Raw genomic sequence first — 15529 nt, forward strand, 5'->3', positions numbered from 1 at the left:
ATATCTATAGGAAACTGTCTATGCGTCGAGCTTGAGACGATCAAGCATAGCATCAATCTTACGCTGCAGGATCTGGAAGTTGATGGCGTCTGAGGCAAACTCATCTTCTGCTTCAGCTCCATCCAACGTTCGTACAGCTTCTCCGTCCTTGGCTTCGCCATCCCCATTCTCCTGCACGCCGTTCTGGCTCTGGTTTGAAATGCCGTTTGTTGCGTTCGCAGATATATCTGCTTGTTGTGCCATGGCGGCGGCCAAATCAGCATCGATAATATCTCCTGACTCGTCCATCATATCCTCAAACCCAACATCCTCGAAGCGCAGTCTGAATCTATCGCCTAGGTAGTATCGAATATCGTCCAGCAGTTCAATAGTATCCGTCTCTTCTCGCACAGTGATACGCTGAGCAGACTCGGCGATGAGTGCCTGAAATTCCTCCTCATCTATGTAGTCCTCCAGGCGATATGCTAGATAACGTGCTGCAAACTCTTCCAGTCGCTGGACACGAAGATCCCATGCTGCATGGATAACATCGTAGATGTTAATTGGCTCCATCTCGGCTTCCTCAACTACCGGACCATCTTCACCATTCCTTTGCGCCTCACCATGTGTGCGATCCACCAGCGCATTGGCGTTTCCACTGCCGAGAGTGCTAATGGCTTGAGCGGCTTTGCTTTTAAGACCGTCAAGGAAGAGCATATCCGCGGCATAAAGCAGATCCAGAGCGTGCTCGAGGGGACACACTGCGGTTTCGGTATAGAGAAAAGTAAGGATGATCTCGAGAACTGCAGGTGTGCAGTCAACAGTAATGATTCGGAGATGATCATCGCGCTTGGATTCGACAAAGTCGCCGGAGAACATCTTCTCAAAGTACTCGCTTCGGATGAGCATGGCCTTGTGGGCGGGATAGAGAATAGATTTGCGCTTGATGACGGATTCCGTATCTCCAGCTGGGCCAATGGGTATAGTAGGGGCGTCTTCTGTGGGTGTTGCTTGACCTGACTTCTCATCCTCGATGTCGATGGGCTCGTCGGCGCGGAGAATTACATCGGCGAACATGGAGTTGTCGTACTTCCACTTAACGTTCTTTACCTGGTCTGTGTCAACGACCATCTTGTGGCCCAGGACATTGTGTTTGAAAAAGTCCTCGAATTGTCCTCTCGCCCGCTCAACCTCAGCTTGAAATCGCTGTCGAGCAAGCCTCCTGTCTCCACCTGCAAGAATAGCTTCCCACAAAGACTCGACCTCGAGCTGCTTGCTCACTTTGTCCAGCCCCTTCAGGACATCTTCTTCAGAGTCTGCACCACCTACAGGCGCAATATCTCGTGGTACCTCGCCCAAGTAAAGGTATCTTATTACAATAAGAAAGGACTGCACAGGAACGGTGTGGGCAAGCTTCCAGGTAGTTGTATCCGGAACAGCAGCAAGTTTAGAGCGGAAGTAGGGAGATCGTGCAACAAGGATGAACTTATGTAAGTCAAAAGAGCGAGAACCCGAGACCAGGGTAATGTCCGTCGTCTTTGGGCTTGTACGGCCGAGGAGGGTTGAGATGTGAGTCGACCAGTAGACGTAAGGGTCTGAAGACTTTGAGAAGTCATATTGGAGAAGGAGATTGCGGATACGATCATTGAGGGCGTTGTAGATGCATCGTTCTCCTTGGAAGGTGTTTCTTTCAGCGAGAGCACCTAGTGAAAAGTTTCAGCGGTTGTCCATAAATTATGTATAAGTCATTAAACTCAATTAGCTCACCGGATTCTAACAGTAATTGGACAAGTTCATAATGTCCACATAAACTGGCCTAATCATGTTAGTCTTTACCTAACAAGAGATTCTCTAATACGTACAATAATGAGGGGCGTATAATCAAAGCGATCCTTGCCATTGATGTTCACACCTTGACTGATAAGCTCCTGGCATTTCCTCAAATCTCCCCGTCGACAGGCCATGAGGAATTCATGAAACTCGGGGGTTTCATCGAGGGGATTCTCATCGAGGAGGACGCCACTTTCGATAAGCTGAGCTTCCTCTCCAAGCTTTCCCTCGAGCTCGAATTTGCGGAGAACCATGGTTGTGTATGCGAACAAGTTAAAGAAAAGAAGGAATCTTTTTCTAAGGTGAGTCTATGAATAAGAAAAACAAGTTTATTGTGTAAGTATATTTTTTTTTTAATAAATCTCCGAAAACCGCCGCTCGTTTCGTTTCTTTAGTAGTTCATGATTATCAAAGCATGGAGACCCCCCTCCAAAAACGAAAGAAGTCGCCATCATCGCAGCGGGTTTGACGTAGCCAATTAAATGATCCCTGTCTTTTCGCGTTGACATGTCTCGCGGAGTCACGTGGTTGACAGGCAGTATCGAAGCAGTACAGAAGAATAAGCAGTACTTTGTCTTGTCTTGTCTTGTCTTAGTAGTCTTGACTTCATCATTCATATCGATATACTCACTATTTGCCCGCTGTTATATATTTTTATTTTTATTTCTTTTCGTTTTTACATATTGTTTTTGTCGCAACAAAATGATACCGTGATTCATTACTCATATTTGCAATCATTCTCCTGCCAAGGCTCTTAAAGTTAACATTCTTACTCCCCTGGTATATCTGTCTTTTACATCCTTCATCACCATTTTTGGCAGTTCGAAAATATGAGTCCCTTGAAGAAACTCGTTCTTTTGATCCTATTTATTTCGTTTATGGTTTTTGTGGCCTTTTTTGGACGCATACCTGCTCTTCGGTCAGTATCAAAATAATGAGCTTTATACTCAGGGGTCTGATATTGTGACTAGACGAACACCGGTAGCTGCACTGCATCGGCTAATATGGATTCACATACCAAATGGAGTCATGAGAGTGGACCAGACGCTCACTGGAGGAAGAGTATCAATCTATCTATCTCGCTTTGGTAACTATATGTTACATGAGCGACATTGGACTATAGTGGTAAGTTGTCATACTGACCCTGTAGTGAGACGTCCAACTAACATCCTCAGCTATTCTTTTCGCTCATCATGATTGTGGGAGAGTACATGTTTATTCCTCAAGCGTGGCCAAAGATTGGGTCTCTCTCGAAATGCATTGTCGTCACCGCGGTCTTTCTCCCTTTTCTATTTCTCTACCTGGCATGTTCTGCCGATCCAGGCTACATAACGCCTGAGAATCACGCATATTACATGTCGCTTTATCCGTTTGATCACACACTATTTCACCCAGGCCATGTGTGCCGGACTTGCAAATTCCTAAAGCCTCCTCGCTCCAAGCACTGCAGTCTTTGCAAGCGTTGCATCGCCAAAGCTGACCACCATTGCGTCTTCATCAACTCATGTGTTGGCTATGGGAACCAACACTGGTTCTTGTTGCTGCTAGCGTCCACTGCTTTTCTATGCACCTATGGTGGCTTCCTCGGGATGTCAATCATTACAGCGCGAGTGCAAAGATATAGTCCTGGGTGGTCCATATGGAAGCCCAGTCATATGACTTTCAATCAGTATCTGGCCGGTTTGGGCTGGGGCATCCAAGATAATGTCAACATGGGGGCTTCATCACTTCTTGCAGCTCTTACATCCCCGCTCGTTTGGGGACTCCTCCTCTACTCATTGTACCTCGTCTACAGCGGTACTACGACGAATGAGACTCTCAAGTGGTCAGAGTGGAAAGAGGATATGGCTGACGGATTTGCGTTCCGCCGGTCTATGCCCGCAGATCGTGAGAAGAACGAACGAGTTGAGCCTCGATGTGGGCGCTGGCCGGTCGATGTTCAGCAAATAATTGTCACAACACAGGATGGACAGCCTCCAGCCGAGAATCTTCGGCTTCCTGGGCAAGGCGCATGGGAGCGTGTTTGGAACTTGAGCAATGTCGAGAATCTATACGACATGGGATTGTGGGATAATCTGGTAGACATCTTCGTGTCTGACTATGGATTTGGTCAAAGGGCTGACGAGCCAAACGCCGAAAGACGGCGCAGGAGATAAAACTTGTATTTCCATATGCCGATCTAACAAACAACAAATGCAGCCTGCTTTCAGTATGTGATCTGCAGGCTGAATCTGCGGGGTAGTTATCTGGTTGGATGCGAAACCTGAAGGATGATAACCCCTGCCAGGCTGAGTTACTGGCTTCTGTGGAATCGCCAACAACTTACAAGGGTTCAAGCAATGTCCTGCTTAATGATGTCAGTTGCTGACAGGGACGTAACAGTCCGATCATAGGTATGGAAATAACCTTATTGAAGTGCTTAATTAAAGGGTTGTTACACCCTACGAATGTTTCGTGCCTGAACATGCGACTGACTGCCTCTGTGGCATCAATAAACTCGACTACTAAGATTATAAGAGACAAAATCGACGTTAACCGTCCAAGGTTCTCGATTGTTTATCTTCGTTTCCTAAAGCCTAGATCGCCAGCGTTCAGACGAATCCATCATGACGCCGGTCAAATCCTCTTGGTCTCGACGCCTTCAGATGCTCGGTACTGCCTCGCTACCAGCACTTCTCATCGGCGGGCTTATCCTCATTCTGGTCGGCGCCAATGCTCTTTCAAACCCTACTTCAACTCGGAACCCTAGTGCGTCAGGTGAATTTGGCAAATCGAGAGTCTCGGGCCAACTCGCCTTCAAGATTGGTGGTGAATGGAGTGTCCAATCCTGGATCGCTGTTACAGGTGTTGCTTTTGGGCTGTTATCGTTCGGCTTTGCAGAGACATACATGCATTTATTCGATGCTTGGTGTAGCAGACAAGCTCACTGTGTCAGCGGCCTTGACTATGCCCGGTATCTCAACTCTCAGGCCCGGGCACCAGTACGTTACGGCCTCAGAGGGTTTCCGGTCTTTATCACTCTGAGATACATCATTACTGCCATGTGTATCGCTGCATCAATTGGCTACAAGTTCGCCATCGTTACCCCAGAAGTCAGGGTCAGTGAAAACCTCGGCGCAGATGTAGTCAACTATCTACCTCATCGAATGTCCATGATAACAAACGACTCTTCCTTTGCTAATCCGGAGCCTTGGATCTCCGATATTCCACTCCACAACGACAGCCGCGCATTTTCCCATGCCTATCCGTCCATACCATCGTACAATAATGATGCGCTCGAACACGCGAATACTACTGTCCCACCCGTCAGCATTATTATGGTTGGCCATGCTAGTTGCATGCACAACGAGACTCTCAACCCTTATTTCAGCCAGACAGATATAGGGATCGTATTCACTCGAGAGTTGGCATTGATTGCTAAGCATTCAGAGGTCAAAGGCACGTTCACCATGACAGAAGATAAAGGCGACTGGCAGAGAATCGAGGCGTCTAACAGTGGGATTTTTTCCCCTCCGCAAAACGCCATTATCGAATACCGCGTTCCCAAGTTTGCAGAGCTTGAGGTACAATGGGCAAAGGCACCCAACGGTTCCTCAAATACGTGGGAAGTGCCCGTAGTCCAACGCTCCCGATACACTATAAACGCAGGCATGGCTCAAGTCAGGAGACGCCTGGAAACTCAAGACTGCAAAAACCTCATAGGCTTCGGCGGCTCTGGCGTGACTCTGCGTGCTGTTAACAACGGCACCCTCGGGGATTTCCTACAAAGACGGGGAATCGTCATGAGTAAGGACGAAATAGGACGAGACCGCTTTAATATCACTAAGAAGATACCTGAGTACAGTGTTTGGCTAGAGCCTCTGGTCAAGACCCAGGATACTACACCTCTTGCTTCTATCAGTGCTATCGTCAGAGCCGTCATGACCGCTTACAGAATGGATATGTGGGGGACGCCAATCATTGAGGAGGATGACATGCCGTTTGGGGAAGAAACAGACCATGTATCAGAAACATACCCAGGATTCAAGAGTCCATTCTATGTGGGAACGAGAGTGGACAGGTACTCAGGATGTTATTCCAGCGCCGCTGTTGTCTTTATCGTTTTCGGTTGTTTTGCTATCTTGGTTGGGATATTCCGCGTGTGGCTTGGTCCGCCTGTTCTGACTTCCTGGATGGGACAACACGTATATCTAGCTCGCACGGAAGCTATTTCCCTGTCTGAGAAGGTGTCGAGTTTGGCTTCAGGGTATCAGGTAGCAAAACCTGATCTCGGAAGACTACGGTTATCAACCCAGAAGGGGGAGGAAGCGGGCGCCATGTTGGAACACGACAATGGCACCGATTCGGAGGGACAATCAACCAAGGGACGAGGGGATACCGGTGAGGTCCATGGAATTGTAACGCATGTGGACGGCGTAGGGTTAATGAGAAGGTAGAGGCGGTTCAAGATGTATAAGTATTCTCAGTCGTGTAAAGTATGTCATGTTCAATAGTTAGTGCAGTCAGGCCAACGTTTTTACCACATGGCCGCAAACTGTATCCATTGATGGTGCATTATTTCGTTTTTACGTCGCTCATGAATTCATAACCACACGCTTCTAGGTCTTGCGCAGACCACCCAAGACGACGTCCTCCCCCCTCCACCACGGCAGCGACTCTAAACCCCGTCACTACCCTCATCTAGAGAGCGCATTGTTTCTGTACAAACCCCGGTCCTGACCCAACTCCACGACTCCTGGTTCTCTTCTTTTGCTTACAAAATGGTGCCGAAACTGGAAAATGTCAGTGGCTGTGGCCCAGCAAACAGCAGATATATGTGTGACTTACCCAAAGGTCTGCTTAATGCTCTTGACGTAGTACTCGAGCCAGTTACGCTTAGTAACGTCTTCCTGGCCGATAGGAACACCCTCCCACTTGACTCGCATAACGGTAACATGGTCAACGTCGTTCTGGTCAAACTCCATGTGGAGCTTGGAGAAGTGACCGGCGGGCCACTGGTTCAAACGCCAGCTCTGGGTGATCTTCTTGGGCTGCTCAAGCTCGAGGTACTCGCCGGAGACGTTCCCGCCAAACAGCTCAAACTTGCCGCCGACCTTGGCACCATCGAAAACCTTGGGAGGGGATCGTGTAAAGGCAGCGATTCGTTGGGGGTCGACAAAGGTCTGGTACAACTCCTCGGCAGTGGTTCGGAACTCCTCGTTATCGGTCACGGTAGTGGTGTTGACGACGCTACCAGTCTTGGACTGGGTGCTTGTGGTAGCGGCGGGCTTAGGGGTAGAGCTCTGGGGGTGGACCTTGGGGGTCGAGAAACCGCTTGAAGGGTTGGAGCCTGGGGCATGCTGGATGTCCTTGCCATGCTCAGCGATGAGGGCGCCGGCAAGCTTCTGGAATTCCTGTCGCAGCTGGGGCACGATCTTTGATCGGACAAGGTCCTTCACGGGCTGCTTCTCCTTGGACTCGGCAAAGATGTCTACGTCAAACTACGAGGGGTCTTAGCGGATTTATTCTACGGCAACACGGAAGGCGAAGGAGCAGGGGAGGTTTTACGTACCACGTACTCGTCTTCTTCCGTGTCGTGGGCGAGCTCAGGCACGGTAATAGTGCCAGAAACATCATCCTCACCGGGAGCAGATCCTGCAAGGTTAGTTTTCACGCTCGTAGTCTAAGTAACCGCATTCCCTTACCAGAGTACTGGAGAACCAGCTTGACGTCAAAGATGGTAATCACCTTGCCCTTACGTTGGCTGACGTCGACATCTCCATCCATGCTCTGGATCTTATCAATCTTAGCCTTGACCTCGCCGTCCTCAACCTGGACCTTGGCTACGGCCTCGTCAAGGTAGGACCTGGCCCATCCCGAGACATCCTTGTTGACCCAGTGCCAGTTGTTGGGGTTGTGCAGAACCATTGTGAAGTCGATGGAAGCGCTGTGACTGTGACTTTGGAAGCTGTTAGCTTTTGATCGGACATAATCTGAACGAGTAGGAATTGAGTGTCGGAATTGAAATCAGATATGGTTCTAAGACCACAGCATTTAGGTCATCAAAGGAGGGAGTACAAGTCACCCTATGACTGGTGCCAGCTGGTATCTCATCATGAAAGATGCGACGATGTGCGAGACGTGAAAATTGTGGTATACTTACAATTTAGTGAAAAGGGTATAGGGAGATGTTGTTGTTGAAGAAAGAAGCAAGAAAAAAGGTGTTTGAAAGGCTAATAAATAGAAGAGAAGGAAGAAAGCTGAGCAGAGCAGAATATGAAGAAATGAAAGAGAGGAGAGTTCTTTTGGAGAAGAATCCTCTAGAATTTTACTCGAGCCCACATTTGGAAAGCTTCAAGTGGGGCTCATTTCATAGGTGGGCAAGACCCAGCCTCGTGCTTTTCGATTTTGATCTCTTCAGCCTCAGAAGATGTCATAGGCAGAGGGAGAATAGGGTAGGCTATTTCAAGTTGAGGTTTTTACTGGGTGTACTATGTAGAATGCTACTGTTTAGGTAACTTGCCAAGTTTGGTGGTAGTCTATGCATCTGCTTTTCACCTCTGCAAGATAAAGTTTATGCATAATGCAGTTGCCAATCGTCCGTTTTTGCCGTTATCTGTGTATCTATGGCTCACTTAGGTTGGCGGTTTTAGGGGCGTGTTATTTGCTCGTGAAAGTAGGCTGGCCAAGCTCAATCTTTCGAGTTGGGTTCGAGGAAATGGGTTGCTTATGTGTTGTATCTATAAGCTTAAGCAATCAATAAAGACCATCTAAAAGCACTTTGTCCGATTAACCAGTACTCGCCGGAGCTCGAAAGATTGCAAATCGGCAACCACCAACACATCAATGATTGCGATGTTGGTCGACAGAAAGAGCAGAATCAGCCGTTATGATATAAATACGAGTGACAATCACACGGGCACAGCATGTCATACAAATCAAGTAAGGCCCGTCTGACCTGAGACGATTAGATGCTTGGCTGACTTGAAACTCAAGTGTTGAGTGACAGCTGTACATGAGTCATTGATTTAGCCGAAGCACAGTAAAGCAACGCCGCAGATTTACATACTGTCTGTCAGCTACTGCATATGCACTTTGTCCTGGTAGGGAGTGCTGTTCAAATACAAATACACAAAGTCCTCTATTGATTATATTCGATACACTGACTATTTCAATCAAGAACGCATATACCCTTAAAATAACATTTGAGTTAGACCTTTGACCGTCTTTTGCGTTATTAAGATGGCAGTCTATTATTCACTCGGTACTCCCATGTCCCGTGCTCTAGATGGAACTCTGCAAGGATATCAGAGTATTCGCACAACATCCGTACTCTGTATCTTAGGTTGCAATGTATCAAACTCAGTATCAGCCCACGATCATCCATCCCCCTTGCGCATAGTTACCTTATGCAGCTAAGGTTAGTTACTAAGTATCCGATCCGACCGTGCAGATTTCGAACCGAACGGCTTCTTAGGTCATGGGTCCTTGGGGGTCTTGACTTTGTAGGAAATGTGACAGGCAGCGAGGGACGTCCATTAAGCGCCGGCATCCACACCCAACCTGCATGGTCTGCCCACCCTGTCCAATAGCAGTAAGTGAAGGGCAACAGCATGATTCTAAGAATAGAATGCCCTGTCTGCAAGTCTATCCCAACCTTTTCCACTCAACGGGGTCTGGATTGATGCGATTGCTTAGGTAGTTAGAGGCAATCCTTCAACCATTGTGTACAGAGACAGACCAAACGATGATTATCCGGGTAGATATTGACACAATCTCATATGTGCCTTGGACTTGCAGCTATTTGGTTCAGCATTTCGATAGAGAGTCAACACCTCTAACGTCTGCTGCAGTCTAGTGCTGTAACCCTCTCTAATGCATCCTTTAGGATCTGCGATTCCAAACTAGGGCACAATCAGGACGCCATCTCTCGCCTTTGTCAGCTGAGTATCTTTCCTACAAGAAGCGGTCGAAGACTTTGACTACCACTCCAAGCAGGAATCCCCTCAATGCGTGCGTAAAGTAGACCTGTAGATCCCCCTTACCGTCGCCCATCCCAACCTAACAATTGGTCATCGAAAAGCTCCCCATCCATGTCAACTCTCTTTGTTCCACACTCTTGATCGTTCATGCCCCCAGCAAAGTCTCCGTCTCCGCCAAGAAGACACCCCATGCAGGGCTCGGCTTGACTTTGTCTAATCGGCGATAAACAGAAAGCAGAAAACGGGTTCAAGTCAACATCTTATTCTTGCTTTATTTAGTTACAATACCCTCTCCCTCTCTCCTGTTCCCACCAAGGCCGCCCCAGAAAGTAAGCTGTCGTGATTCCAACCAACTGCTTCGTACCTTACTTTAGGTACTTCCTCGCAGGGGTAGGTTAGTACCTTCTGCTTGTAACAGAGCCCCTCCCCAAAAAGTTCCCAACCCAACCATTCTCTCTCTTATCCCATACATCCTGGGTAATCCTACAATCACATTTCTATTTCCATTTGGTTGGTTGCGCATTAGGGGATGTGCTAACCGTCGTGGCTGCAGCTGCTACGGATGGATTCATGAGAGATATTTCCGTCCTTTACAGTCAATTGACCGACAACTTCTTACACGCAGAGCCTCACCTGCATACCTACATACACTATTTTTGTGTCGGTTTCGTTTCTCCAATAAACGCGACCACGTCGAGCGAGTAGCTGTTTGGTCAGTCAGATCAAAGTGATCGGCACCCTGTTGCTTGCCGTCTCAGCTCCATTGTCGATTCCTGTTTCGTCTGTCGTGATCTTCCTGAGCCCATCGACTCACTCCTCTGTTTGCACGCGCCGCCACCCCGCGGATCCATCCTAGGACCCCACGTACCAGAGCCAACCGCCAAAGAGACAGCCCTGATACGTCTGTCACTAAGACGTTCCTTCTGGCCTTGTCTCCATCACAAGGACCCTGGACCTAGCGGTCGAGTAAAGTTAAAGTCGCCAGGTCCTTCTTAATCCTTCATCATGACTTCTCGCGATCCGGCGCGACTTCGCCAGGGCCTTCTTCCTCTCACGACAACTCCGGGTATCTACAACAACCACCTGCAAACGCCCATATCCGCCGTGTCCATGACCTCCAGTCATTATCACTCTGCTGCCCAAACGCCTGGCAGTAGTATACAGCCATACAACCCTCAGGAATGGGCCCCTACGCAGGCTGCCGTCGCCGAGCGTGCTGTTCAATATGCAGGCGAGGTTCAAGGTAAGTGGCTAACAGAGTCAGTATAATTTTGCCATCTGTATCCTAACATAAAACAGTATCGCCGTTGCCTCCTCCGCCATATAGTCCACCTAGAGGTCAGCAGCAGAGGCCCATCAGTACAGTCTTCGACTCTACACCGAATGGGACCCCAACTCCGCCGCCTCGACTGAGTGCGACCATGCACCGGCCTTCCCCAGAACCAGCCAATGCTTCTTTCCCTCCTCCTCCAGGGGGACGCAACGGTTCACGAGACCGTCGCTTCCTCCCATCGTTGGGCCGCCGCAGAGATACTGATAGCTCAAGCACTCCTCCGCCTCAGCCACCGCCCCAGAGTCACCGACAAAGCATGATAGTGCAGACTTCGTTTCACCAACCTACTCCCGAACATGGAATTGGCGGAGCCATGCATCATGGTCCCCCAGCAGCCCGAAGAGCCGTCTCCGCCGGAGCCGTAGAAACACCCACATCTGCTCGCTCGCGATCAACATCTCAGTCCAGATGGGAGCCAGGCATGCCTCTCCCTCCGCCTCCTCCTGGACCTCCTCCGCCTTCCTCGAGCAGATCACAAAGTGTGCAGTCCATGGACAGAAATTCGGTTCCAATCATATCCCCTCCCATAAACAGACGACGACCACCAGCAGGCGTAACAAACCTTGGGCCTGTTCCACCCACACCTGCGGATTGGAACGAGAATGAAAGCCAAGCAGGACCGTCGGATCGAAGACGATCACCAGGCCTTACCATCGATACTTCGATACCCTCCAGTCCGCCCATTGAGCCTGGTCCTGGATCTTCATCAAGCATTAATGGGCTAAACCGGCAAAAGGCAGTACGACATGATAAGACGATTTTGCAGCGGCGAACCGAGAGCCGAACCAGGCATAGCATTCGCAGTTCCATAGATGAGCGGACCCGCCCAGATTCGATGGCAGATATCATGGTACCAAATTCGACGGATTTATCGCGGGCGTCGGTCGGCAGGTCAACACCTCTGAGCGGTGCACTTGCATCACAGGATTCTCGAAACTCAACCCCCAGAGCTCCAGCATCAGGAAAACTGCCTCAAGAAGCTGAGACACCGCCTTTCTCCCCTAATGCTCATAAACATCTGCAATATGGCAGCAGTTCGAAGGCAGTTGCTCCAAAAGCGCTTCCTACTCCACCTCCACGGTCTGGGTCTATGGCATCAGTATCAAGGGTCCGGGAATCCTCGAGGCCACCTTCAGCCGGCCTCCCAGTTTCAAAGCATTTGGTGACAACACAGACTGCCGACCAATTCGCGGAAGGGACGGTTGATCGATTTCGCGAATTCGCTATGAAGGAGTCTAAAGCCACCACCGATGCTGACAGAGTGCGCTTGTTCGCCGATTTTGTTGTGAACGAGTCAAGAATCAGACGAGAACGATATTCTGTAGCTATCGGGGCTATGGGATCCGAGATATTTGATCTTACACGCGACCTATTCCGACCAATGGTTACCCAAACAAGACGAGACTCGGCTTCTTCGCAGGATCAGTATACACCTGGCTTGTCAGAGCCAGGGCAGTCTCGTCGAGGTTCGGTAGGCTCCAACGTTGGAGAGAGCCCCCAGTCTGCCTCTAAAACAGCCAATGTCCCAGTTTCACCAAGCGGCAACAACCCGCCGAACATGAACTGGTCTGGTAATTACATGCCTTCTTTGTCACCAATTCTAAGCATGAGCGTTAGCGAGAACTATGAGAATGGGAGCTCCCGAGGCCGCCCTCCAAGTCGTTGGTGGGAATCAGACTCACAGGGTGAGGCTTCCCACCTGGGCAGGTCCAAGAGAGAATCAAAGTATATGGGTGTGACCAAAACGCAATGGGTTGAAGAGGATCGACCTCCCGTAGTATACGAGGAACAAGGTTCGGTGTCTGAATATCCTCCTGAGAAGACAGGCTGGCACGACCAGTCGGAGCCTAGTCTTACGCCCCAACAGTTCGGCTTTGCCATTGCCTCCAACGTGGGCTCGAGTCCCTCTTCAACGACCAACCGCGATCACCTTGACGTTTCTCGACTCGTCACAATGCCCCCTCCCTACCCAAGGCATCATCCTGCTGTTAATAATAAACACCCAGAGTTGACTTCTATCAGAACTGCAGTGCGAGCTTTGAGCCAGCTTGATGAGGTGACCAAGGCAAGAGAAAGGTTCACCGTGGAGAGTACCAAACGCCGAGAGCAATTTTCCAAAGTTGCGACTGAGCGCCGTCAAGCTTTGCGGACACACTTGCAGAATGAAATTAATACTGGCAGCTTAAGCTACGCAGACGCAGGAACCATCGACGCCGACGAAAAAGCCAACGAAATCGCGAAGAAAAAAGAACTGGAAAAGTCGGAATATGAACTGTTCCAGAACCAGGTGGTGCTGCCTCTGAACGAGTTGCTGACAGGGCGTATTTCACGTGCAACCGAGTTGTTGGACGATTTGTCCTTGCATCTATTCGACAATGGACATATTGACGCCGATATGCCCCAGGAAGAAGGTGATGATAGACCAGAACTTTTGGAAAAGTTGACTCTCCTCAAATGGGTTTTCGAAGCGCGAGAAGGTCTTCACCGAGCCATATATGATCTTCTTTCAGATCGCAATGGCAGGTACTGTGAGGTTGTGTTGACTCCATATCGACTTTCCGGGAATACCGAGAAGCTCCAGTCAGCTGAGGCCTTCTTCGCGGAAGACTCGGCTAAACGCGAATATGCGTTTGCACACGAAGTTCTGGAACGAACACGAGACTTCCGGGGAGTGGTCGAAAAGGCTGTCGATCATGGTGTCGCACTGCAGCTGTCGGCATTTTGGGATATTGCGCCCCCGCTATGCGAGCTATTGGACAGCATTCCTCTGGACCTGGAAGGGTTCAACATTCGGATTCCAGCGTCTGAAATCGAGGAAAACCCATCGTATCTCGAACACCCGATGCAGTATCTGTTCAGTTTGATGCTTCACGCAGAGAAAAGCACATATCAGTTTATCGAGTCTCATACGAACTTGTTATGTTTACTTCACGAAGTCAAAGAGGCGGTAGTACATGCCAAAGGCAAAGTGCTCGAGACTCAAACACAGGATGAGAACGGAAATCCAATCCCCAAGTCCGATAGCAAAGTGCGAGCACAGCAGATGCGGCATTCAGAAGAACACAGGCTTACTGAGGACCTGAAGGAAAAGGTTCGCCTAGTGCAAGATCAATGGAACAGCTCCCTAGGCGAGAACATGACACTCGTCAAGGAGCGATTAGGAGAGTGGCTGTTGCAGATGGGCGGCTGGGACGAGTCGCTTGAAGACGGAGGAGTAGGTGGAGCCTAAAAACCTACGTGAGAAGTGAGTTGATGTTGATACCCCTGAGCCATATGTGCTCGATCTTTGGAAACGATACTATTCTATATATAATTGTCGATCTTGGACCAGACGTGTCCTTTGAATGAATGAGATATGATATGATAATGAATTGCTGGTTCTTTATGATGCTTGGGTATTGCGTTTGTTTCATACACTTATTCGTACATTTTGCTGGCGAGCAGAGACCGACAATCTCTCCTGTCATACCCATCCGCCTTATTCGAGTTCTTGATGTCTCGAGTCTTTCTTAAATCGTCTGATGTTCGCTTTTGCAATGCTCGAGCCTTGGTGTTTCATCGCATACGGTGACAGTTTTCTCCGACATGTTCAGATTTCGCTGAGTGACTCCAGCCGTTTTTCAGATCCCTTCTGTCTCTTTTGATTTCCTTTCATGTTTTTTTTTCCAATTCGTGCGTGGCTTTTTCACTTGTACTCGACCGGCAGATCCATGCCAACCCTTCGCGCAGTTAGGCGAACACGCTCCTCCTCGTCCATACCCATGCCAGGGTTATATCGCTCGAGCAGTGTGGCATACATGCGCTGAGATCGAAGGTAGGCAATAGCCTGGGCAGCAGCGTGAGCGCGGGCGTCGGGCGATATCGCGTCCTTTGAACCGGAAGTGAATGAATTTCGGAGACGAGAGTGCAGAGCAGAGCGCGGTGAGGCCAGGACGGGTCGAGGAGGCAGCTCCCGGAGAAGGGAGCGGTAAAGAGAACGTAGGGATGCAGGTGATGAAGCCATTTTCGTGATTCGTATTCGGTATAATAGATCAAGAGGTGTGGGAGAGAGATGATGAAATGATTTGGATGGTCGGGTTTGAATTGATAGGATGCTCGAAATGACGGACCAATCGGATGGTTCCGCTATGAGCAAGGGGAAAAAATGCCAGTTGCGAATGGGAAGAGAAAATGCCCCTCATTGATATCAGAGTCTAATGGCGGGGCAAAAGGTGGGAGGGAGCAGACATGATGGGGATAAATATGTCTTTATTGCCAGATATAAGCCACAGGACTTAGTTATATCTCTAGATTCTTCGTCGGTGGGATTACTGATGTCAATTGAATTAATATATTTTAATCAGATCGATTTATGCTATACAAAAGAACAGAGACACATCCTCAAGCAACTTATAAATTGCTCCATCGCTAAACCAATCCGTCTCAC

The 15529-nt window shown here is 49.1% G+C and overlaps 7 protein-coding genes across 7 annotated transcripts; 3 read left to right on the forward strand and 4 right to left on the reverse strand.

The window, feature by feature from the left end:
* Positions 1–18: 18 nt before the first annotated feature.
* Positions 19–2063, reverse strand: FGSG_09538 (uncharacterized protein; the record flags this gene model as incomplete). The annotated part of the gene is made up of 3 exons (XM_011329876.1): positions 19–1682; positions 1747–1795; positions 1842–2063. The coding sequence occupies 3 exons, from the start codon at positions 2061–2063 to the stop codon at positions 19–21; spliced, it is 1935 nt and encodes a 644-aa protein (XP_011328178.1).
* Positions 2064–2162: 99 nt separating this feature from the next.
* On the reverse strand, positions 2163–2621 carry FGSG_13602 (uncharacterized protein; the record flags this gene model as incomplete). Its single annotated transcript, XM_011329877.1, has 2 exons — positions 2163–2450; positions 2583–2621. 2 exons carry the CDS (start codon positions 2619–2621, stop codon positions 2163–2165), a joined length of 327 nt encoding a protein of 108 aa, XP_011328179.1.
* A 900-nt stretch (positions 2622–3521) lies between these two features.
* Positions 3522–3965, forward strand: FGSG_09537 (uncharacterized protein; the record flags this gene model as incomplete). Its single annotated transcript, XM_011329878.1, has 1 exon — positions 3522–3965. The coding sequence occupies one exon, from the start codon at positions 3522–3524 to the stop codon at positions 3963–3965; it is 444 nt and encodes a 147-aa protein (XP_011328180.1).
* A 450-nt stretch (positions 3966–4415) lies between these two features.
* Positions 4416–6245, forward strand: FGSG_09536 (uncharacterized protein; the record flags this gene model as incomplete). Its single annotated transcript, XM_011329879.1, has 2 exons — positions 4416–4907; positions 5286–6245. The coding sequence occupies 2 exons, from the start codon at positions 4416–4418 to the stop codon at positions 6243–6245; spliced, it is 1452 nt and encodes a 483-aa protein (XP_011328181.1).
* A 317-nt stretch (positions 6246–6562) lies between these two features.
* On the reverse strand, positions 6563–7716 carry FGSG_09535 (uncharacterized protein; the record flags this gene model as incomplete). The annotated part of the gene is made up of 4 exons (XM_011329880.1): positions 6563–6581; positions 6637–7289; positions 7361–7443; positions 7494–7716. The coding sequence occupies 4 exons, from the start codon at positions 7714–7716 to the stop codon at positions 6563–6565; spliced, it is 978 nt and encodes a 325-aa protein (XP_011328182.1).
* A 3059-nt stretch (positions 7717–10775) lies between these two features.
* FGSG_09534 (uncharacterized protein) lies at positions 10776–14417 on the forward strand (the record flags this gene model as incomplete). The annotated part of the gene is made up of 2 exons (XM_011329881.1): positions 10776–11013; positions 11070–14417. The coding sequence occupies 2 exons, from the start codon at positions 10776–10778 to the stop codon at positions 14330–14332; spliced, it is 3501 nt and encodes a 1166-aa protein (XP_011328183.1). The 3' UTR covers positions 14333–14417.
* FGSG_09533 (uncharacterized protein) lies at positions 14081–15150 on the reverse strand. The gene has a single exon (XM_011329882.1). The coding sequence runs from the start codon at positions 15104–15106 to the stop codon at positions 14789–14791; it is 318 nt and encodes a 105-aa protein (XP_011328184.1). The 5' UTR covers positions 15107–15150; the 3' UTR covers positions 14081–14788.
* Positions 15151–15529: the final 379 nt, after the last annotated feature.

This window comes from Fusarium graminearum, chromosome 4, assembly GCF_000240135.3.
Source record: "Fusarium graminearum PH-1 chromosome 4, whole genome shotgun sequence".
Classification (NCBI taxonomy): Eukaryota; Fungi; Ascomycota; class Sordariomycetes; order Hypocreales; family Nectriaceae; genus Fusarium; species Fusarium graminearum.

Bases quoted from the DNA above. Each gene is read 5' to 3' on its own strand.
- FGSG_09533 (XM_011329882.1), bottom strand. From the start codon at position 15,106: ATGGCTTCATCACCTGCATCCCTACGTTCTCTTTACCGCTCCCTTCTC.